At 44.7% G+C, this 25187-nt stretch overlaps 1 protein-coding gene across 1 annotated transcript in view; it reads left to right on the top strand.

Moving 5' to 3' along the window:
- The first annotated feature begins 2994 nt into the window (after positions 1-2994).
- Positions 2995-25187, top strand: part of DNAJC11 (DnaJ heat shock protein family (Hsp40) member C11) — a 536755-nt gene continuing 514562 nt past the window's right edge. The window contains exon 1 of the mRNA XM_078642976.1: positions 2995-3112. Within this exon, the coding sequence (XP_078499102.1) occupies positions 3041-3112 (72 nt within the window). The 5' untranslated portion in view covers positions 2995-3040. The remainder of the gene's footprint in view (positions 3113-25187) is intronic.

A 25187-nucleotide genomic window follows, 5' to 3' on the forward strand; every position in this document is an offset into this window, starting at 1 on the left:
GAATAGTAACATTTCTGAGTCTTCCACGCAGTGCTGAAACATTTCCCGCTCTGACAACACGGAGGGACTGCTCTTCTATAGCACACACTGCATATTAAGTCACATCTCGGCCATTCTTATTTGTATAATAAAATATTTAAGAAAACATTGGCTGAGAGAAGCGACGTATTGATCTGTTAAAGGTTTTCTAGTACGCCCTGATGGATTCGGCCTGGCTCGCTGACTGGTCTGTGTGATGTATTCACAAGGCCCCGTGGCAGCAGAAGGAGCCTTGTATGCCACCTGAACATAATATAAGGACTGTGGCATTGAAAGAGATCTCTCCCTGTAGGAGAAATTGACAAGTTAGCGGGGCTCATACATTGCCCTGCTTCTTCTCCCTATTGCTACGACTATCTACAGCACTCCAATGCCTTACTAAATAAATGCACAAAACAGAAGAGCTTTAAACGAACTAAACAAGGATTTCATGATATGATGTTCTCCTTTCGCATAAGGGGTCAGGTCATTCCATATTGTGATTGAATGTGGTATCTCTCGCTGCTTGAATCCTGCCTACCTATCAGGCCACTTCTCACACATGCACTTCTACAAAGGGAACTCTTTGTGCGGGTCTTATGTGGGTCCGTAACACCAAAATATGTGTTTTTAGTGCCTTCTTAAAGCAAGTCTAGTTGTACGGATATCTCAGCAATTCTCGGAGAGAGTCCAGATCTTACTGACCGAGTTGATTGTAACTATCACTCTCCTCAGAGCGTTGCAACACTGCTTACTGAAGTAGCTGTGACCGCTTTATGTATGGTCTCAATCAATCAATCAATCAGGTAGATGGGCCTGGGGCAGAAAAATCTCTGAAGCCTTAATTTTAAAGTTGACTTGTGGGACTTTCAAAAACAATTTATCCTGAGTTCTTAGATTTTTTATGTTACAGGAGAGTGAGATTCTACTGGATAGATAGAGGAGGACCAAGTACATATATTCATCCTACAGCAGTGTATACATGTATACATCCTGCAGTCAAGTTTGAATAGGATTCCATCGTATAACTGGTAACCAGTGAAGGGATTTAGAGCTGCCACTGTACCATGATCGCTTCTACCCAACGCTGAGACAGGTGAGACATTCTGGGCCATCTGCAACCGATTGAGCCGTGAAGCTGGAGGGCCATTGTAGATGCAGTTATATTAATACAGTCTCAAGTTAATAACAGCCCCGCAACTTCAAGGCAGAAGAGAGTGAGTGCATGATGTGTCTCACCTTTGCTTGTTGGTAGCAGCAACTCTTAATTACAAGCCCTTGCTTACCTAGAGGCATGATCTGCGTCACATTTTGGTCTTAGATACTGTCTCTGTCTTTTGCACACTGACTGTTTGGGGAAGTTGCGAAGAGGGTGGCTCTCTCCTTGGTTCCAATTAGGATTATAAATGTCTGGGGATAGATGGAGTTCACAAAGAATTCACAGCTTTAATGTTCCTTAGTACTAATATACTACATATTTAGGTGCTTTTATTACACAAATGCAGTAGTATACGAACCCATATTTCACAGGGATTGCCATTGAATATAGATTTCATCATCAAAATGATATCCCCCAAACCACTCTGCGGAGTTTGACATTGTGAAGAATATTGAGAGTATGTGGCTTGGTGGACCACATTATGCAGCAAGGTTATCTAATTTGTGTCTAAAAAATTGCAATTTAGGTGGCACATTATATATATATTTTTTAATTTTTAGAGTTTTATATAGCACAAACTAGACCCGAGACATCGAGTATCAGAGCGCTTTACATGAGCACCAGTTTTGTTACAGATGTACACATTCATTTTTGTTAGGCACTGGGAGATTAAGTGATTTGCCCAGAATCACAGGATGTTGAGCATCGTTGCTGAGACTTGAACCCGGTTCCCCAGGTCTAAGGTCCACCGCTCTAGCCGCAAGGCTACATCATCATTAGCTAGAAGCAACATTCTTTGTTAATTCTAAAGAATAGGTAGTAAAATGATATGGCAACTGTGGTACATCTATACTTATTTGGTAAACCCTGATGCCATTGTATCACATAAATCCGAAGTCCCTCACCATTGCCCACTGTATATCAACAATTTATTCATGCAAGTATATAAAACCTAAACATTTTAAACAGGGTTTTCAAGCTAACTACCCAACACAAACATGTAATATAAAACTACATAACACTAATGTGTAATATGTAGCCATCTCTGGGCTCTCTCCAGGCGTGCAACGCCCATTGGTCTCAAAGGGCTTCAGCCCCTCCCCCCTGTCGTGTGTGTCAGCCCGGCTGAGACAGCGTCCCAAGCACAAACACAGCCACACCCGAGTACTTCACAGGTCTTTAAAAGACCATTTGCTTGTTAATGAGGCTTTGTTGTTTTTTCGAGAGCCCCTGCATCTCCACTCTGCATACTGCTGGAAAAATTAGCCCCACCCGAAATTTTTTCTTAGCCCCCCCCGAAATTTGTCTCTAGTTGCGCCTCTGGGCCTGTGTATCTTTTATTTACAACAGAGACCTACAGTGCATGTGTTAGAATGTATAAGGATGCATGACTAGCTGGTTCGGTCCAGGTTTATTTTTTAATTCTGGGACTTGTAGCATTTTTTTTCCATTACAAAAACGCGACTAAAAGTCTCGGAATTAAAGGGGGAAAATCGTGGACTAGGGCAGCTCATGATTGCACGTGCGTTTGGGAATATTGGCAGCTCTTGGGCTGCTAATAATTATGAACCAGTTGTTTAGAGGGATGGATGATAATATGAGACTTCTCCTCGTTATGACCCTTGATTACCATTTTTAATGTTATATGCTTTAAAAAACAGTATCCTTTTATTCCCTTATTCCAAAGCCGAATACCATGTGAAGCCCACGCAGACTTTGAAAGTTTATATTTCTGCTTTTGAAGCCTGTCATCGTCGTTGTGCAGGCGGGTTTTATTTCGGCCGTGTTTCGTTGGCTGCTACCGCTTGTTCTTCGGGGAGGACCTGTCAGTGTTGCCGGCCGGTAAGGTCAGAGGTTGTGAAGATGGCAGCGGCCTTGGGAGAGGAAGAGTTGGAGAATCAGGACTATTACTCTTTGTTGAACGTACGGCGGGAGGTGAGTGGGAGCTGGAGGGCGAGACTGGCGGTGTGAAGCGCGGCAGGGCAGCGAGCGCTCTCTTCCGAGGTGAACTGTGACTATCCCATTGGAGCTGCCATGACCCCCGGAACTGAGGACGTCTGTTGCCGCATGCAGGCCGCCGGGGTGGGGGGAAAGGGGCGTTGCTGCTGTCAGTGCTGTAGACATAGGCGATACATAGGACCACTGGCCAAGCACACGGGTCTCCTTACTCCTGGGAGTCTACTTTTACTTGGAAAATATCTCTGTTGTAGTCGTGGAGACCACGGTGCCCCTGAAAGATGTTAACATCACACCAGTTGCGTTATAATGGTCTCAGATCGCCTTAACGTAGATGAACGCTTTGACTTTATCGGGTCACTCAGGGGTGGGCTGTACTTACCTTACGTACTTCTTCCTGTATTGGTTTTTAAAAATAAACATTATTGTACTTGACAATTACATCAGTTGAACTAAATTTTCATGTAGTAGCGATCTCTCGCAGGAGAACGTTGCAGGCATACTATTTTGCAGAGCATTTTTGTGAGAAGGGGTAGCTAGCGTGTGTGGGGGTGGGGTGTGGAGTAGGATCGAAGTTTGGTATCCTAATTCATAACATACTTCTAAGGTCAGTTGAGTTTTTTTGTTTTGTATTTTATTGCAACATTTATACAGCGTTTGCTTACTACACGCTTGATCTGTATGTAATGTCAGGTCCACTTTGGTATTTTAGTCATTTGTAGTCCATGACTGTACAGAACTAACAACCAAGCTTTTGCACATTAGAGTTTCAAATAGTAATGCTCATTAGGAGGTACATTCTAGCTGGAGTGGAACATGGGACCCCTGTATACCTCTCTGCCATTGCTTCTCCTTTCCCAAGATCTGAAAAAGATCGGGAATGATTAGGGGCATATCATCCTTAAGGCTGCAGACTGGGCCTGGAGTGTGTGTGCCCTTAACTTTTGGGTATGAATATCTGTACTTAATTAGGTTGCAACGTCAAGGGGCTCGTTTTCAGCAGCAGGGTGGGTTCCTTTGCTTGAATCTGCACAATCTACGCCTCCATGCATGGTGACTGAGTGCCACAGTTGACTTCCAGACCGTCTGTGATTGCATAGCGTGACCATAATTTGTTCTTGACATTTTTTGCGCGTGCACATATTTTGAGCTGAAGCACATCTGCTTGCTTCATATTTTGACTTTGAAGACTATCTTTTGTTGCAGGGATTCTGCACATATACAGAACTCTGCGCAGGAAACCAGGACCTCATTGTATAGTGGTGTACCAACTACCCACCTTAGTTCCCAAAATCCCAATCCGACTAGCTAAGTGTCTCATTCGTTTTCTGTACTACAGCGAAGCTACCAATGACTAGACAACCCACAACATGTCACTCTGACTCTCTCAGGATTGCAGGAGCAAGAACACTCTTTCGCTCACTCACACTTGTTCACAACCTGAGTAATCAGAAACACGGTATAGTTAAAATGTTTATTTTAACTAACGTGCTCTAAAATGCAGTACATGTGCCAGTACTATCAGCATAATGCATAAACACAATATAGTCAGCATTGTTACAATTCCATAGAATATGAACGGGGATATCATTTTATAAAGCTGGTGGAAAACGGTCTGCTGTGCCTTGCTACCCTCCCCATGCTAGGAACTAGTTTATTATAAAAATGGAAGACCTCTAGGCTTTGTCAGGGGAACCCCATACCTCCAAGTCTAGATGCAAAGGTTTACATCTCCGGACAAGCACAGCTCTTCTTTCTGGAAAGGTTTTCTCCAAGTGTCTCTAACATGCATGCATGCAATATTAAAAGCACTCGATCTTCAGTACTGCAGCTGTGTTTTGTGTTATATCCAAGTGCGGGGGACTGACCTGAGCAGAATAACAAGGGACATTGTTTTTCGCCCTTGTACATCATATGCAGACGAAAACCACAAAGAACTGCAAGGAATGCGAAAAGCAGACTGTTCTCATGTGAACAGGCACAAGCAGAGTTTAATGAAAACAAAGTCATGAAGGAACTTGTGCAAAAGCAGCAACATGTCAGCCAAGCTTGTGCTAACTTTTAGCAATGTCAGCCATGAATCCACCACCCTCACTACACTATCTTATTGTGGTTATTTCATCTTGTCGCATGAGTGTGTTTCAGATACTCGATGAAGCCACCCTATACTACATTTTTTCCCCAGGTAATTTGATGTTGCGAACTCTGGTGTTTTTCTTGGCTAAAGTTGTCTCCTTCACACAATCGATCTACCACACTGCTCATTATTTCTCCCCCTAACTCCTTGAAAGAGGAGAGGCTTCATGGTTGTACCCCAAAAGGTCTTTGAGCTTTTACATTAATCGCACCTAGGATCAGCTCGTGGGCTATCAGCTTTTTGTGGGGTTCTCAGAGTAAAGAAATAAAAGGCTATGCAGAAGAGAAGCCTGTCTATTTGAGTTTTCTTCTGTATCACAATCTGCTACACACTAACCAGAAGCCGTCACTGGTAGGTCTGAGAGGCAATTCCAGCAGGCCCAAGTCTGCTACCACTGCATTGCCATGTGGAGATCCAGTCTTTGACATCTGCTAGGTGTCAGAAATCATGTTAATGGGGCACTATGTATTGACAGCCTGGTCAAGGTGGGTGGGGTGTTTTACCTGCTCAGTTCTACTGGATTTTTTATTAGAGTCCACTCCACAGACCCTCTATCTTGTGAAGTACTGCTTTGGTGTCTGTTCTTGGGTGAGAAATCTGCTGTAGAAGTATCAATAAAAATAACAAGTTACTTACCTCCTGTAATTCTCTTTCTGGTAGATATTCTATCTAACCTCAGATTCCCCACTACCCTCCCAGCTCTGTGGAGTTGCTTTTTTTTTTTTAACATCTTAGAAGGTTTAAAGTTAGGAATCTGCATGGTGGTACCAGCAGTTGATCATGCTCTAAGTCTGAGGGCCAAGAAATGCATAAGCAAAAACCCTAATTCAACAAGCTGTGGTGGCTCTTATATGCAGCTCCATTCTGTTGCTTTTGGGGTGCTATGGAGTCAGTGCAAACCTGCCCCGGACCCCCTAGCAGCATTGCCAAAAAAAGTTTCAGGATCCAGTCTGGGGAATATTCTAAGGTGAGGAATCTGCGGTTAGGTTAGAGTATAGGTTAGAGTATTCATATCCACCAGAAAGAGTGTAAGTAACTTCTTCTATAGGAGGATGACCATAATGTGAGCTTTAAAGCCCACACTTAAAATGTCACTCCTGTTGCTGTAGTTCCTGTGCCTTGTCATATCTAAACCCTCCCAGAAAGCTTTGCTGTACAAAATCCAAGATAAATAGGTGAGATGTGAACCAAAGATGTTCTGCGGTCTCTACCATTTCATCAACCTTAATGCGGGTAGGCTCACCTGCTCAAAGCCATTGCCCCTACAACAACTTGACCATCATTGGATATTGCTCTTCTTTACTGCATAATATTTCCCCCCTGTAGTCTGATGTTTACCTCTTTATTGTATTACTCTCCTTTGACCCATTTGTAGTGCAATTATGCGAATATTCTTGTTTCTACTCGTACCTGATGTTGTGACTGCATTTATTACCTTCCTTCCATCCTTTTGTAAAGCGCTCTGATATCCTTCGGGATCTTGTTCGCGCTATATAAAACTTTATGAATAAATAAATTAATCTCCCCACAACCAGAAGAGTCTAGTGGATATAATGGTATATTTCTTTTTTAAATAAGCCTTTTTAAATCAGCCCTCATGACATGAAGTCAAAACGTCACAAATGGTAGGTTTTTTTCCTACTCATTTTGCATATGTCTTTAGTTTAAAACAGTTTCTGGGGGAAAACCCGGAGGGATGTACACAAATGACCCCTTGCTGAATTAAGAATTTTGTTTACTCTATAGCTTTCTGGGATCACCCCTGGGTTTAACACCGATTTCCACTGCAAACTGGAAATAGAATTAAAGTAAAATAATTTGGGAAAATGAGCTACCTCTTAGAAAAACGCCATCATTGTAGTAAAATTGCGAAGAGCCTGGGGAGAACGGTTGAGAGGTCAAACAGCAATAGGTGACTTAATCCACACCATACGACTATGCCTGAACTGAAACACTCCTGGGAGGGGATTTTCCAAATGTTCAGCACTATATTATGCAGATCAATTGCCCTCAATCCTCACTTGAATATATGACGATGAAGGTATTACAAGAGTTTGCGACTAGGACCTTCATCGGGAAAGAGGGGGATTGCACAGGCGTAGAGAGATGCCGACAACCTAAGCCTGCGTTCTAAAATAAAGTAGAGGTATGGACCGCTGTTGCATTCTGGAGATCCCCATCTATAAAGCTGGAGAATGCCCTTGCAGGCATCACCACTTATGGGGTCCGTGGTTTAATGTTTTCACTATGTGAATGATGACTAATAAGGCAAGAAACCTGGCTGCTCATGCAAATGACATAATCCTATGCATAAATTAGTGGGCTTGTTGCGCTGGAGCAAAAATAACTTTTGGATTGTGTAATCAGCCAAATGTTTATCATGTAGCTGTGTTTTGAAAAATCAATAAAGAAAGTTCTATTAAAAAAAGAACACACTTAGTTCATATGTCTCTCAATAGACAGTTTAAAAAAAATATTGTACCCACGCTCGCGCCTTACAGTAAACCGAATTAGCTTGTCAAAGTAGTCAAAGGACGAGCTCCGAGAATGGTCACTTGCATTAGGATCTACAATGGAAAGTTGAAACGCACAAGCCCTAAGAGTAGATGTCGGAAAGTCGCGTCCTTTGCTGACAGAGCTGGCGTGTTCATAACACTGTCATTCAGGGAAGAAACACCCGAGGCCTGTTGAATGGCGGACAGAGGCGGGCAGTACCCAGGAACTTCGGAGACTGGCAGGGCCCAGAGCGTTATACACTTCACAACGCATAGGAAAGGAGTGCGGTCAACTATGGCTGCAAAATAAAAACAGCATTGGCATAGCCAATAGGTCTCACTTTTGGGACCTTCTAAGTATTTAGTTATGCAGCACAATATTCTTGGTGCAACAACAACTGTTGCATGGCTAAACACTTAAAAGGTCCAAAAGGCAAGACCTATTGGCTATGCCAATGCTTGCTACTCTAGCTACATCTTTACAAATAAAGCGCTGTGAACAGCAGTCGAAGCATGCTCGCGCTATATCCTAGCAACAGAAACAAACCTGCTTAAGGCAGGGAGGGGCGTCTTTAAGAGATAGTAAAGCACAGAAAGTAAAGCTGCAAGCTGCCTGGGGTGGGGGGTGTGGGGGGGGTAGTGTGCTCTTAATAGAGGGATGCCTTCGCCTCTTTTGCTTTTGACAACATTTCATTTAGGGGTGGCAGCGCCGGCAATTGATGGTGAAAAGGGCCCTTGGGTTTGACCAATCTTTGAGCTGCGCAGTCCGTGTGTCAGAACGTGACCTGTGACTCGACGGATGCCACTGTTACTGGAGCGGTTGCTACAGCGAATACAAGTGTGCGCTGGGGTGAAACACACTTGGAAACGTCACTGGCACAGCAGGTATAGCGAGCGCCCTACTGTGTCTGAGTGTGAGGCGTGTTATTGTGGCCCACGTCTGCTCGCAGCCGATGCGGATCACAGGGGCACCAGATTATTTAGATTTTATCCAGTGTTTAAATAAGACTCACTTGGTTTCAGGACACCTCGCAGGTGGAAAACCGAAATATTAGGCAGAGGAAAGGTCTGCGAGGTTCGGGATAAGTCCTAATATTTTTCATGCACACACTTTACTTATTCCACTCCTGCCTTCCCTGACTCTGGGCCGTCACATCACCTCCCACGGCAACCGGTCAAGGAAGCCAAGCCAGTGCCGGAAGTGAGAGGGAAGCAGCAGGGGCTGTCCGGGTGGAGTGTGGGTTGGTGCAGGAGGCTGCTCTAATCAGGCAGCGACATCTGAACCTCTCTACCCCATGCATGGCTGCGGGCAGGCCCAGTCCATCATGGCCCCCGGCCTGTCAGCACCTCACTGTTTGCTTCTGCAGCGTCCCGGTACGCGACAGTGTTGCCATGGTGACCGGCCCCGGCGTGAGCAACATGAGTTCTGTGTGTGGCCCCCGGGAGACCTGTGGGTTCCCGTTCAGGTCTCGTGACCAGGAGCAGCAGTGCTGCATCAAACGTCCCCTCGCCGAACATTAAAGATGTTATTTAAAGAGGGGCTGTATGAAACGGGGATACAAGAGTGGCACTGATGCATTTGAACTGCATTTCACATATATGTTTCTAGATGGTTTGTGTTCATGGCAACAATGAACCCAGGACATTGTTATACCCACTGCAATTTATGTGAATGTGTAACACTTCTCAAAGCCATCAGGGCCTTCTACAGTTAAAACACAACGTCCCTCCAAACACAGAAAAGGGACATGATTAATAAGGAGCTTATGTATTCCTTCATGTTTGCCAACAGTGTACTTGAAGCATTATTCTCATCGGGCTTCAAAAACTCTTATATTTCCATTCCTGACATTCTGTCCCAATTTCGTGCAGCTTCGCAAAGTGTGCCTTTCTGACGCGTTGAGCCACACACACTGGGACAGGAACAGACTAATTTGCATGTAGCCAGGTTCTGAGCTGGGATGGTGCAGTGAGCTAAAAAACGGTGATGGATCAAGCCCTGATCTTTGGACTGGGTAAGAGTGGTCTGCTTAATTCAGACACTCTGTTCATCACCACCCCCTTTTCTGAATCATTTTGTCCACCATAAGCGTGGAAGGGTATACTCAGATGTGAGTCCCTTGCTCATTGCACCATCAGGATTCAAGCAAGCCGGGCCGATGACGGCTGAAATGCCAGAAACCGGTCCCCGGTAGCTTGTTTCCTTCCCAGTATAAGAATTGGCTTGGTAGTTTGGTTTGCCCTGTTCCCATCATGCACTGGGACAGGAACAGACTAATTTGCATGTAGCCAGGTTCTGAGCTGGGTTGGTGCAGTGAGCTAAAAAACGGTGATGGATCAAGCCCTGATCTTTGGACTGGGTAAGAGTGGTCTGCTTAATTCAGACACTCTGTTCATCACCACCCCCTTTTCTGAATCATTTTGTCCACCATAAGCGTGGAAGGGTATACTCAGATGTGAGTCCCTTGCTCATTGCACCATCAGGATTCAAGCAAGCCGGGCCGACGACGGCTGAAATGCCAGAAACCGGTCCCCGGTAGCTTGTTTCCTTCCCAGTATAAGAATTGGCTTGGTAGTTTGGTTTGCCCTGTTCCCATCATGCACTGGGACAGGAACAGACTAATTTGCATGTAGCCAGGTTCTGAGCTGGGATGGTGCAGTGAGCTAAAAAACGGTGATGGATCAAGCCCTGATCTTTGGATTGGGTAAGAGTGGTCTGCTTAATTCAGACACTCTGTTCATCACTACCCCCTTTTCTGAATCATTTTGTCCACCATAAGCGTGGAAGGGTATACTCAGATGTGAGTCCCTTGCTCATTGCACCATCAGGATTCAAGCAAGCCGGGCCGACGACGGCTGAAATGCCAGAAACCGGTCCCCGGTAGCTTGTTTCCTTTCCAGTATAAGAATTGGCTTGGTAGTTTGGTTTGCCCTGTTCCCATCATGCACTGGGACAGGAACAGACTAATTTGCATGTAGCCAGGTTCTGAGCTGGGATGGTGCAGTGAGCTAAAAAACGGTGATGGATCAAGCCCTGATCTTTGGACTGGGTAAGAGTGGTCTGCTTAATTCAGACACTCTGTTCATCACCACCCCCTTTTCTGAATCACACACAGCACAAGAAGCAGAGGCCATCAAAATGTTGTGTTAAATAAAAAAGAGAACAAGAGCTGTGTCTCACACCTCTGAAAGTGAAGCGAACGTGCGACGTTAAAAATATACGAGAGGCTCAAAGGGGCAGTGGTGCGATTCCCTTGCGGGAGCAAGCTTTAAACTATCTGTTTGCAAGTTAATTGCAAACAGATGTTTTAAAAGCTTGTTCCCGAAAGGGAATCGACAAAGGTGCGCTCGTTGCCATTCAAAGCAATGCAACACGTGCACGGTTTTGCCTGCAAAACCGAATCGATAGCCATAGGTCTTTACCTATGCAGAGCATGCGCGCTGCGTAGGCGAGACCTTAAAAACACACCTCCTAAACAATAGTATTCTGAAGTAAAAAGCCAAGAGTACAAATGCAGCTGCAGTGCCAAGGGGCATGGCAGTATTATGGCCAACGGTCCGAGGGTGAAGGCACATAAAACAGAACACCCTAAATCTGGGCTAAACTCTCCCAAAAGATATTTATCCGAAATAAAGTGATTAAAAAGTTCGGGTGGCACTGCCAGGCTCCCGAGCCGCAGCGGACGCCGCGAAGGGGAGGGGTGACTGGCCGGCGGGCAGCGGCGCAAACATAATTTCAAAATATACCTATAAATCATGGCGCCGACGAATTAGACTGGCAGTGCCCGCGTACTGCGCACAAAGTGTGCACACACGGGTCCCAAAATGCCTTGGCACTGCCAACCTGAACGTACCTGCCCGGCAGACCAAAAGTGATGAGTGAAACACGCGTGCCAGACAAGCACCCACATTCTGGAAGTATTACCCCTCAGCAGCACCCCAAACAAAGTGCACGCTCCCGCCATGTGTGCCCTGGAAGTGCCAATCGTTGTCCTCGTATGCATAGCCAGGTTGGAGCAAGTGGTGCTATCAGGCAAGAAAGAGCCATAAATCTAGAGACTCGCCTCCTGAAAGCGCGCTGTGACCAGTAGGAATCGGGGAGCTCGCCAGTTCGGCACACTATGGCAGCGCGCGTGACACAGTTACAGACCAGAAAAATATCAAGTTACAAAGGGGGGAGGGAAAGCGACAGCACGCCGCCATGCGCCCGCGTGTGCACATTCGTACGCCAATTAAAGTAAACAAAGATGGCTTTGGGCTCTCCACATGCACGTGCATTTTTTGTCCCTCCTTACATGTGCACAGCTTGAATCGATTACAAAGGCCCTCGCATGGCGAGATCAGCGCTGCGAACGCCAGGCGAGACCCAAAAAGGGCTTAGCACTAGGGTGAAAAAGCCTCCGCAGTTAAGGGGTTAACTTGCTAAGGGGTGTTCTGAACATGGCAGTGGGAATGAATTATGATATGCATTGCTCACCATAACCAGCAAATGTAAAAAATTGTGTTCACTGGACTATAACATACCTTTAAACTGTGTTTTTTTTTTCTTTAATTTCATGGGTTTGTTAGGATGAACTGCACCCGCTATGTGTACATTCTGAGCTGTGCAAGGCCTTTAGGCCTGGCACTGCTCCCAACCTGTTACAGCCCTGCATGGTGGGGATTGGTCACGAGCTCTGACCAGTCTTAATTTGCTAGCTTCTAATTCCATGCAGATTCATCGGCAGCAGTGCCAAAGTCATTAGTGAATGAAACTTTTATTGCTCTCCATGTATACTTGCCCCCATAACCTCCCCTGGTGGACAGCATAAAATGTGACATAATCAATAGAAATCTAAATCTGCTAAATGGCTGCCAAGTGCTTTGCAGATTCTTTAACTGCACCAAATATATTGGACAATAGAAACTTGAAATGTGCCCCTCCATCTCCCCCTGCCCCCACTGGACCTACATGAAATTGAGAAACCGAAAGTTGGCTTGACGCGCAAATTCTCTGTCAAATTTGAATCGGATCCATGAAATGGCACCAATTTTAGTAGTAATTCAATAATGTTTTAACCTTTTCTCTTTTGATATGCCCGTTATGGTTAGCAATCTACTCCACACACACCACAACACATGCCACCCACTATGTTGTTCTCTTGATACCTTTTTTTTTTAGGACGTTGGTAAATTTGTGTTTTGAATGAGGCAGATGAAGCAAGTTATTTTGGCATTATCTGCAAAGTATGTACGAACTGCAAAATTCTAAACTAAAAGCCTGTTTCAGATACATCCTATGAGAAGATACCTGTTTGTGCTATTGTCATAAATAGCACACATGTGCAAAGATTCTTCAATAGAACATCACAGATTCTGACGGTTTTATCATGCGCTTCCGATACACTCTTTATCATTCAATGCACATACTACTTTTGCGCAGGATCTCAGCCCTACAGTCCCATTGAAAAGCTGACACTTTACAGATGAAGACACAGGTCTCATAATGCTGAGTCTGCCACCGCATTACTGATCCTAGGTCAGAGAGCTGTACCTCACTGCTACTTATGAGAATATTCCTCCCTGCTGTCGCCTCAACTTTGAACTCCGACCTACTGCACGGTGCAGACAGTAGAGCTCAATTGCTGATGACACAAGCCACCTCTAAAGGTCCAACAGTTGCCACCGGCACCCTCCGTTCACTGCACTTCTCTGCCAGAACCAAACAAGCACTGAAAATGCAATAGGTCTCGCCTTTTGATTAAGTTAAAGCCATTTACTTTGCTAATGGTATTGTACAGCAAAGCAAATGGCTTTAACTTAAGGAAGGCGAGACCTATTGCATTTTTAATGCTTGTTTTTCTAGGACTTTGGTAAATTTGTGTTTTGAATGAGGCAGATGAAGCAAGTTATTTTGTGCATTACTAACCAGAGCAGGCAAATTTCAGTGGTTTCGCGCCTGTAAGCCAGAACCATAACTCCGTTTTTAACAGTAGTTTTTCCCCCGAAAATGTCATGATTTTTTTAATGACCTAATTCATTTGTAATCCCAGCTCCGCATAGCCTTGTATGTATGACATCTTGAAATGTGCATGTTGTCTGTAATTAGCATATATTTTGTCAAATTGTAATCCAGCTGATTTTTCTTCACACTTGCTCTTGCAAACGTCAATTCGGCGCATAAATATCTACGTTTAATTGCACATATGATACAAACAATGACTACTTTAAACAATTTGTTTTAAAATGCAAATTCACAATTCTGTGAACTATTGCGTATTTAAATGTTGGCATAGTAAGTAATGAAAAACACAAAAGGTGATGGGAGGAATATTTGCAGTTTGTCTAACGACTGCCAATCGCTGGGAGTAGCATTCCAACCCATCGTTCTTTTGCTCACCATGTCACCTCAGTTTGGACCCATCCTTATGCAAATCAGTCTCAAACCTGCTCCTCATGGGAACAGACCAATCCGAACTGCCAGACCTAGTCCTCCCTGAACCAGAACACAAGCCAACCCAGGACCTGTTTTGCCCTAGTTATGGCCTCATGAGTTGGGTACAGATTGGTTCCAGTGACGCAGTGAGCATGGGACCCATGTCTGAGCATACCCATGTCCCTTAGGGCGGTACATGAAAGACTCAAAAGATGTTGCAAGAAATGCTTGCAATTTGTCTAACCACTGGCAATTGCTCAGGGTGTCATATTGAGTCAACCATTTGGAATGTTCCCCGTTTTATTATATGATTGAACTAATTGACCAGTTGCCTGAGGAGGCTATGTAGATGAAGTCTTAAAACACTTGTTTACAATTTTGGTATTTTTACAATACAGGAGGCAAAGTTTGCTTACAAAAAGTATAAAGCGGTACAAAAGAACGGTGATGGATTAAACCCAGATCTTTTGACTGGGTGTGAGTGTTTGATTGGTTCAGAGGCTCCGTCAATCACCACCCCCTTTTGTACTACAAAAAGTATAAGGTAAAGTATGTTGATACTTTCAAATGTATTCTTGTGATTTCACTCCTAAGGATTGATCACAGTTATCTTAAAGCATCGTGGCTTCATGTTATTTTTAGATGAAACTAACTTTTGTAAATTCATAATTGTATCGGAGGGAATCTTTTTTGTAACTTTAATATTCCACCCCAGCATTTTGCCTCTTTGACTTGTCCCTACTTGCTATAGTGATCTTCCTGGAGCATGGCCATGTTTACTCTCTATTTATTCAGGTAGGAGCATACATTAGGATTTTTAACTGGGCTGTTTACTTGTCACATACCTTGTGTTCAACCTACCCAAACAATCTGTTACATTTGAGAAAAAAATTGGAACATTCCTATGATGGTTACATATTCATGTCTTCTTTGAAGAACTTATTAAAAACTTGCTGTTCGTAGCCTGACTTTGGATTGGGATTCAGATAAATGGGTATGCTCATCTGATAACTATAACAAGTGTTAAAACATGTTTAAATTGTTCTGTGCTCATGTGCCTTGTTCAGTGGCCACAATGTGCCTTGCAAAAGATTGCCCATGATATTATTGGACCTTTGGCTCCTTTACTTATACACATAAACTATGCCTTGGTTGATAGTGTATTATCATTCGAAATTTGCAGAGATCGAATATGTAGAGAAACCTACTCCACTGGCTGTAATTGCTTTTTTTTTTGTTGAAGGCCCATAGTATAAAAGGATTGCTGGAAGCCTTAGAATTAGATAATGTAGTACAATCTATATTTTTGTGATGAAGATGTTTCTGAGGAATTACAGTTTCAAACATACCACAACCGGATTGTATGACCTTTCGTGCGATGCTCAAGTAGAGAGTTTTAATCAGTCTAATGGAGAGTGTTTGGATTATTTTGTGATGGAAAATACTGTAGATGTTGTTGTGTGAGAGAGAGTACTTAGATGTGTAAAAGTACTCCTTGTTCATTCACAGAGTTAAGAATATTCTTTTTCTAAAGAAGCAAGTCTCAGACCCCTCAAATGTGTCCATAATGTTTGAGGAACTTGTTACCAGAGATAGAAAGTTTGGTGTTAAGGAACAAGAATGCATGTGAAGGTAAATCAGGAGCAACTGCACATGAAAGAATACTTTTTTTGTGACCATATGAATGTAAAATTCCATGCCACTAGGATAACAAACTTACTTATGCCTACTACCCCTCCTAGGGTATAGGTCGTCAACCAGGACTCTCCAGCCATCTCTATCTTAAGCTTTTCTTTCAATCTGACTCAGCTGTATCCTGTCTCCTTGCAGTCAGCCTCCAGGCCCTGGCAGGTGTTTCTTGGTCTTCCTCCTTTCCTTTTCCATTAAGGGTTCCAAGTCGGCGCTTGCTTGGTGGGGTTTGATGTAGGGTGATACCTATCTAGCCCTAGCATCTTTTCATTATTTCTCCATGGGCAGGGAGTTGGAAAGTCTACTGCCATAGGTCGTTGTTGCTATTGGTGTTTGGCCAGTGGATTTGGAGGATTTTCCTCCGACATATGTTGATGAAGGTCTGGGCTTGGTTGGTTGTTGTCATTGTGTCCTCCAAGTTTCTGCTCCATACAGATGGACTGATTTTATGTCGGTGTTAAAAAGCCTGATATTGGTTTTTGCGAGACCAGCAAGCTGGATTTCGCAAAGATGGATCCTGCACAGACCAGATTGCAACACGGCGCATCATCATTGAGCAGTCGATGGAATGGAACTCCCCTATCTAACAACTTGGACCATAAAAAATCATTCAATAGTGTGGACAGAGAGACCCCTAGGAAACTCAAGCACCACTACCGTGTGCCAGATAAACTTGTAAAAATCACCAGGAACTCTTACGAGAGAATGACCTGCAAGATAGTCCATGGACGGCAACTCATGGAAGGCTTTCATGTGACTGCTGGAGTTTACCAGGAGTGTTTGCTCTCACCTTTTCTCTTTCTGCTGCCCAGAGACTGGATCATGAAGGCATCCACAGCAAGGAGAGAAATAAGATCCAGTGTACACCATGGACGCAGTTGGACGACCTGGACTTTCCAGAGGACCTGGCCCTACTCTCCCATACCCGTCTGCAGATGCAAGAGAAGACCGACAATGTGGTAGCCACATCAGCACAACTGTGCTTCAAAATCCACGGAGATAAAACCTAGATCCTGAAGGTTAGCATGGCCAACACAACTGCAGTCATTAAGGTAAAGGATGTAGCCTTACAGCTAGAGCGGTCGACATCAAAGCTGGGGAACCAGGTTTGAGTGTCTGCAACATCCTGTGAGTTTGGGTAAATCACGTAATCTCCCCGTACCTAACATGTGTTCTTCTGTAATGAAACTGTGCTCATTTAAAGCGTTCTGATACCCGATGTTTCGGGTCTTGTTCGCGCTTTATAAAACTAAAAAAATACATTTTAAAAAAAGGTAAGGAATTGTGTAAGGATTTTGTCTCCTATTTTTCTTGTAGAGGTCAAATCTAAGTTTTATAAACCAATTACATTTATAAGTCAACAAGCGTTTTGTGGTGGCATAACATAGCACAGTTTGGAGAACGAGAAGATTATGAACTGCCATACCCAGAAGCAATTGTGTCTCTTTCCATTTCATTCATGGAAGATTTAGCAATCTGAGATAGGTTTCCCCTCTCATCTTCATCTGTGTTTCTGTTGTTCAGGTCTACTTGTCTGTACCCTATATTTCCACTTATGTACCCTTTTATCCTTTGAGGGCTCACTCTTACACCTCCCTTTTCATTAGTAGTTTTGTTCAGGAATCTGCATTCCTAAACATGCCTGCATACCTTCTGAGTTTCACTGATCCACTTTTTCCTACATAGTGTTCGTTGTTTTTAAAATTTTACAATTAATACAGACTGTCTAGTCCTACCACGCCTAAGGACCAATCCGTAAGGAAAACTGCCCACATTCTGAGTTGCTGTTCCCTTGCTTCATTGCTTGACAGACAGGTTGCACTTATTACATATTCTCCATCATTTCTTTTGTTCACTCTGACACCAAGCAGGGACCAACAGCTTTGCCTCGTTTGTCATAGGTACAATCTAGCCTGAACTGACTGCCAGTCCATGTTTCCTCTTAATGGGAACACAAGCAATTCAGACCAGTTTATCTTGCTGAGTGTCATCAGTGAGGTGCAGCTTGATCTTGCCTCATCTTAAAAAAAAAAATACAGTGGAAAAGTGGCAAAAGAAATTCTTTAGCGGTTACTTCCTAACCAATGTGGATTTTTCTATGTAACATCCCGTTCTGTTTTATTTTTCATAGCTCATCTTTGGGATTAATAATAGCACCCACCTTATATAGATAATCATAAACCAATGGCGGTAGCCACTGGGTGGTTATAGTTAGTGTTTCCATATGAAAGGCATTTTTTGGTTTGCATATATCTTTGCTGCCGTTTGATGGGTCTTCATAAAAGTTTCCCTCAAAATTATTCACCTCCGCTCCTAACTGGATTGTATTTTGTGGGCTGAAAAATGTTAGAAAGACGTTTAATTTTTTTTAAACCATGTGTCTCTGACAACTTTATTAAACATTTTCATAGTAATCAATATTAATTAGCATTGTGTGAATTATTGAAATATACATTTGACTAAAATTATTGCTGATTTTTGGAGAAAGATGATGGATCTGCTTTATATATGTTGATATGCTCACCTTTGAAAAAGCCATTCAGCTCACTTTTTATATTTTGGTGTTGCAGTAGGCTATGTGTGATGTAGAGGTGACTGCACAGAGGCCAATTCCACACCTATTTAGCAGATTGGGTGCCTACATGGTGGTGGGTTGGCTTACCTCATGGTAATACAATATTACTTTACGTTGACAAAAGCTATACAAATTCACAGAAAAAAACGAATTAAAAAAAAAGAACAATGAAATTCACCAGGTATAGTTATCTTCGGTAACTATATTCACGCCCTCACTATGCACTGCTAATTACTCCATATGTTACATCAATCATTACGTCTTCCATGACATCATTGATATTATCACTGCAACACTTGCAATTAAATTATTTATAAGAAAACTGTGCATGGCGGAGGTGTGACTTTGTTAGGGCATGAGTTATAGTTACTTGAGATAACTATTTTCGTTTAAAAATTCACCTAACTTTAATGTTACCTTAATCTTTTCTGTGAATGTATATATAGTCTCTGTGTGTTTAAGTAGGAAGTCTGACTCTTCTGCATGGTCACTCGCCCCAGATTTTCCTCCTTTTACTGGACCCTATGTTTTTGCTGGTTTTAGAACTTGTGCAATTTACCCTTGCTAACCAGTAGTAAAGTCCCTGGTATATGGTACAAGATGTACAAAGCGCTTGGAGGTTAAATGTCACTAGAGCAATGCATCGCCTAGTCTTCCATCCACTATAGCAGCAGTGCAAACATGACTTCAGGCTTGCCACTGTAGCTTGACTATAGCAGTGTACCCTGCACCAGTATTTTCTATTCGGGGGCACTGCCATATCATGTGAAAAGTATGTACCGACAGGGCAACTGCACCTTTGACAATTTGGGATTCTCACTTTCCCCATTTTCCATAAGCATGAAGGATTATAATGGTACCTGTGCAAGTACTTAAACTAAATAAGACATAGGTGGGCAGAGATGGCCAGCACCCGTGGTGCCGTCTTCGCCTTGATCCAGTCATCCTCATCCAACTTACCAAGGTCAAGATCCCACATTTCCTTCAGATTTTAGTCAGGGGAGTTAACAGCATGATATGGATATAGCCTCAATATTCCTTGCTCCCAGGACCTCAGTAGTTAATTTGGCCTCCAAAGGACTAAATTCAGAGAGAGCCACCTGTGTATATCTATAGCTCTCAAGCACATGTTGCAACTGGAGGTATCCTGCCATTGCAGAGTCCTCATATTAGGTTTCACATACCATGGAATGTGATTAAGCGCCTCTTGCCAGTACAATATTGTCAAAGTTCTAGGGATTGCTTTGACATAGTATGTGAAATAAATAAAATTTATCTTGAAGGTCCAATTTTAATCTTTTCACAGGATCTTCTCTGCCCCAAATATTCAATCATTTATTGGGATGAGCTGTAAAGCCTAATAGTAAGGCCTCCATCGTAAGAGCCTGCCTACACTTTACAAAGGAGACCCACAGGAATGCTCCAACCCAGAGGAAACCACTGATCTGAGATTGTAAATCCGTAACGAAGGCTGGTGGGAATTGAAAAAGGTAGTTTTGTAAAACATAAAGAAATAGTGGCATGGAAATCCTTTTAAATAATGTGTTCCGAATCATTATTTGGGGGGGGGTGAGGGGAAGTGGCCCAGTAGGTAAGCTCCATCTTCAGTTTGTCTAGGAGAGGAACTAGCTATTTGCAATTCCTAACCTTGTTGTTGACTCACCATAATTTGCATAACCAAATACGTGAAACGTCACTCTGATTCTGAAGGGGTGCCGAGACCAGGAGCGAACTGAGGCTCTCGCTAATAGGCACAGCCACCAGTTTGCTTGCCGGCTGGGGGCCTCCACATATATTCGGAGAATATTGATGATTCGGGAATGGAGGTCTCTGCTCTTTGGACGTACATCAGAATGTCATCAGCATATTAAGAAAGTCTATCCTCACCACTGTTTCCGCACTGGACGCCTCCTACTTGTGCGTCTGTGTATCCATGTAGCTGAGGGCTCAACTATAAACTTGGAACAGTAGAAGCTAGGATGTGCATCCCTACAGCATGCCCCTTCACACTCTGATTGACGCTGACATGGTTCCGTTCACTATGACCTGTGTTTATGGTTCTGTATAAAGTATCTCAATAAACCTGTGAAAGCCCCCACCGCAAATCATTTTATCTAGCACCTGATGTAGGAATGGCCAATGAGCCATGTCGAGCATTAACAGTACACTGGTATCTCTTGCGCCCGCGCAAGAGCCAAATGGAGACTGTTAGAACTGGGGGTCTCTAGTTGGCAGGGGTAGGTACCACTGTCCAAATAGGGACCCTTGCTTCTAGTCAGGGTAAGGAGGAAACCCTCTGAGATAACCCCTGCTCACCCTCTAGGTAGCTTGGCACGAGCAGTGTCGGCTAACCAAAGGCAATGTGTAAAGTATTTGTACCAACACTCACAGTATCACAGTGAAAACACCACAAACTGACTCCACAACAGTTTAGAAAAATAAAGGTATTTAATCTAAACTACACAAGACCAAAACGACAAAAATCCAACATACATAGTTCAAGAATATGGTTTCAAAAGAGTTCTTTAAGGTTGCGTGAAATTTCTTTAGGTTGCGATAGAATAATCCACAGATGCGTGAAAAGTTCACAGTTGCGTCACGTTTACTCACAGTACCTTTTAGTTGCGACAAAGTTCCAAAAAGTAGAAGCTGGTGCGGTGGAAAACAAGCGATGCGTTGCTCCTGAGACCCTGGGGAGGCGATGCGACAACCCCGCTGCAGCAGCGCGCGTGTTGCGACAAATCCTGTCTGTATGGGGAGGAAGGCCACTTGTATGGATTCCGGTGCGTAGGTTCCGTAGGAAGTTTGTTCTCGCAAAGGCTCGATGCAACGATCTCGTAGGGGCTGCGACGATCTCTGGGGCGACGATGCGCGATCCAGCGGTGATCCTCTCTCTCGCAGCTCCTCGATGCGATGGCTCTGCGACGATGCTCGCAGCGACCTGATGCGGTCCGCAAGCAAGCGGTGCGGCGAGCTCACCCAGCGACGACAGGCTCTGCGACAACATTCGCAGCGATGTTCGACTTTCCCGCACCGGTCTGGTGCGTCCCGCAAACGAAGGATCTCGACCTTCGTAGCAGCGGGAATCTTCTCGCACTGTCGGGGATGCGCTCCGCAAGCGAGCGATGGGACACTTTTCAAATGCAAAAGTCTCTCAAGCTTAGTTTCAAGCTTCCCAGCACAGGTACAACTTCCAGAGGCCCCACAACTGGATCAAGCACTCTAGGAAGGACAGAACTCTCTCAGTAGAGTTCAGGGAAGCTGGGGGTGAAGTCCTTTTGTTCCTGGGACTTCAGAACAGGGAACCAGGTCTTCTCAGGCCCTTGGAGATTCCTTCAAGACAGGGGACACAGCACACTAGCAAAGTCCTTCCACTCTCCTTGGCAGCAAAGCAACAGCAGGTCAGTCCAGCAGAGCAACAGCAGGACAGTCTTCCTTCTTCAGTTTCAGCTTTCTCCTTGGCAGAGGTTCCTTCTTGATTCCAGGATGATCTAATTTTTTGTTGTCAGGGGTCCTGTACTTATACCCCTAAAAGTCTTTGTTCTCTTTGTGCAAGTGGGCCCTGAGCCTGGTCTGAACCAGTTCTGGGTGTTGCCTGAGTACTTTGTTTTCCTGGCTTCTCCTTTCCGTTCAGAGTGAGGGGCAGGGTCGTCAGCCGCCCAGCAGGAGGTGGAGCCAGCATTGTGGAAGGCAGGCACAGCCCTATTCAGGCCCAGGTGCTAACTCCTCCCACCACTCCAGTTGCAAATGCAGTCATTCAGCCTAAGGCTGACTCAGCCAGCCTCCTGGGGCATCCCCAGCCCCGGTCACTCTCAAACCAGACAGTCCATCCACAAACAGGCCAAGGCGCACAGAAAGGTCAGAGAAGAGAACAGCAACTTTCTAAAAGTGCTGTTCTCAAACACAGGATTTAAAAACAACCTTTCCTAAAAGATGTGTTATTAAATTCTGAGTTCAGGGATACTACATACTTATGTCCTATCTTTGTTCCTATGGGATGAAATGCTGGAAGCCACTGTAGCCAGCATCCCCCATGTTAATCTATGGAGCAAGATAGCCTTACAATAGTGACAAACGAAATGGCTGCCATTCACTATCAGAGCATGTCACCTGCACTAGTACATGCTCTACCTTTCACATACACTGCACCCTGCCCAGGGGGGTACCTTGGGCCTTCCATAGGGGTGACTGTTGTGCATGAAAAGGGAAGGGTTAGGCCTGGTCAGTGGGGACACTGACCAGGAGGACATGGCAGTTTCTAGACACCATTTTAGAGCTACTCCTGTGGGTGGCACAATCAGTGCTGCAGGCCCACTAGTAGCATTTGTCATCACCAGCCCTGGCACACCCAGTGCACTTTACTAGGGACTTCAAGGTGATACAAATATGCCAAACATGTATATCCAATCAGAATAACAATTTACATAGGGAGCACTTACACTCTGGCACTGATCAGCAGTGGCAGAGTGTCCAAAGCATCTAAACCAGCAAAAACGTGATCCAGCACAGCATCCAAAATACAGGAGGTAGAGGCAAAAAGTGTTATCATTTTCATTTTCTACCATTTAACCCCTTGAGTGCTGCTGACGTCCCCCGGCGATCTGACATCACGGTGGGCGCGTGCGGAGGACGGTCGGGGCTGTCCGAACCCCGCCTACTCTTTAATTCGCCCGCACAGCGCGAAAATTCACGCAGCGCGCAAGGGGTTAAAAGTATTTACAAAGACCATCTCATTCTCAAGCTCCAATATTGAGTGTACCAGGTCTTTTATTTAAGAGTTAAATTCTTCCGTGCTTCAGTTCTTCACCTCTGTGACCCAGGCTATCCCATAAATCTGACTAAGCACTGCTTATTATCAGCCCTGCTATCTGCAGCCTGAGGATAATAATGTAAAGTAAACTCAGCCTTCCCTTAATATTAACCCCGCATGGGAGCCGTCCAACGCTACAGTGCTCATGTGCATCGGATGGCTCCTGTGCATCCGACCACATGACACTGGAAATCCCACTGGTGTGAGCACCAGAGGGATTTCCTTTGTACCAAAACAGCCTTGGGAGCTGGGGAAGAGCTTCCCTAGCTCCTGAGGCTGTTCTGATTTTTTTTTCATTATAATGACGATCGGACTGAAACTGAAATGATATGATTGGCTCATTTCAGTTTCACTGCCTACGTGCTCGGGAGGGCTTTCTCTCCCCCGAGCATGTAGGCAGGCAGGAGAGGAATAGTTGAAAAGGGGAGATTCTCCTTTTTCCGATGGTAACCCTCCCTAGAGGATTCCTGCCTGGGGATCGCCGCAGGTGAGTGATCCCCAATCAGGGATCCACGCACTAGACACCAGGGATGGGGGAGCAGCCCTTTGGGTAAGGACTTTTGCTCCCTCGCCCAACGTTTCTGTAAAATTTCAGTCTTTCTGCCCTCCTATTTTTTCATAGTTCAGGGTTGGGGGCTGCCCAGAATGGGCTTGGCAATGCCCCTTCTAAAAATGCGAGTCTTTCTGAGCAAATGGAGGCAGGTGGGGGCAATAGCCCCTGAGGGGCAGAAAGCCCACGAGGCACCAGGGATTATGCTTTTATTTTTATGCGTAGGAGATGCCGAGAATGGGCATGCCAATGTCCCCACCCCCCCAAAAACAACTGGGGCAGTCTTTCTGCCCCCGTGGGGGGCTGGTCAGGGTTATTACCCTCGATCTGCCCCCCACTTTTTTCTTAGTGTAGGTGTGGTGCTGCCCAGAATGGGCATGCCAATGCCTCTACCACCCCATAAAAATAGGCACAGTCTTTCTGTCCCCCGGGGGAATATGGTAGAAGTAGCCCCCGATCTGCCTCCAGGAGGGGGGGCATAAATCCTACTAGGCTCCAAGGACTATTTTAGTTTCTTAGTTTATGGCTGGGGGCTGCCCAGGTCATGCCATAAGCCCCCCTCCCCCCAAAAAGATGGCCACAGTCTTTCTAACGGGGTTATAGCCCCTGATCTGCCCCCCCTCCCCGGGGCACAGAAAGCCTACTTGGGTACTGTTTTTTTTTTTTTTGCCGTGTGCCCAGCTGTGGATTTTGGGCCCTAGCGCAGCTGGCACCTAGGAAAACCTAGCAAACCTGTACATTTTTTTAAACCTATCACCAAGGGGAAGCCAGGATGGGGTGACTTGTGTGGCTCTCACCAGGTTTTATTACCCAGAATACTTTGTAGCAAGAAATGCATTTTCCTCACTTTTCTCTGATGGAAAGTTCTGGAATCTGCGGGGAGCCACAAACTTCCACACACCAAGCATTCTCCCAAGTCTCCTTATAATAAAAATGGTACTTCTCTTGTGTGGTTAGACATAGTGCCCGCAATAGGAAATAGCCCAAAACGTACTGTGGAGACTTCACTCCGGGCTGATAAAAATGTCCTACCGCCCAGCATTCCCCACGGTCACCAGATACAAATGGTACCTCACTTGTGTTGGTGGGCCAAGTACCCGCAGCAGGAAAGGGCCCAAAACGTATTGTGGAGACATCAAACGTATCTATCACAAAATGACCTGGTTTCGCGAAACAGTCCACTGCACTTTTGGTCTTGGGCTTGGTGGGCATCTAGAGAAATCTACCAAACTCAGACATTTTTAAAAACTAGACACCCGGGAGAGTCCAGGGAGGTGTGACTTGCGTGGATGTCCCAATATTTTCCTGCCCAGATCCCCTGCAAACCTCAAATTTTGCCTAAAAAACACATTTTCCTTACATTTCTGCCTGGGATAACTGCGC

Source organism: Lissotriton helveticus, chromosome 5_1 (genome assembly GCF_964261635.1).
Source record: "Lissotriton helveticus chromosome 5_1, aLisHel1.1, whole genome shotgun sequence".
Classification (NCBI taxonomy): domain Eukaryota; kingdom Metazoa; phylum Chordata; class Amphibia; order Caudata; family Salamandridae; genus Lissotriton; species Lissotriton helveticus.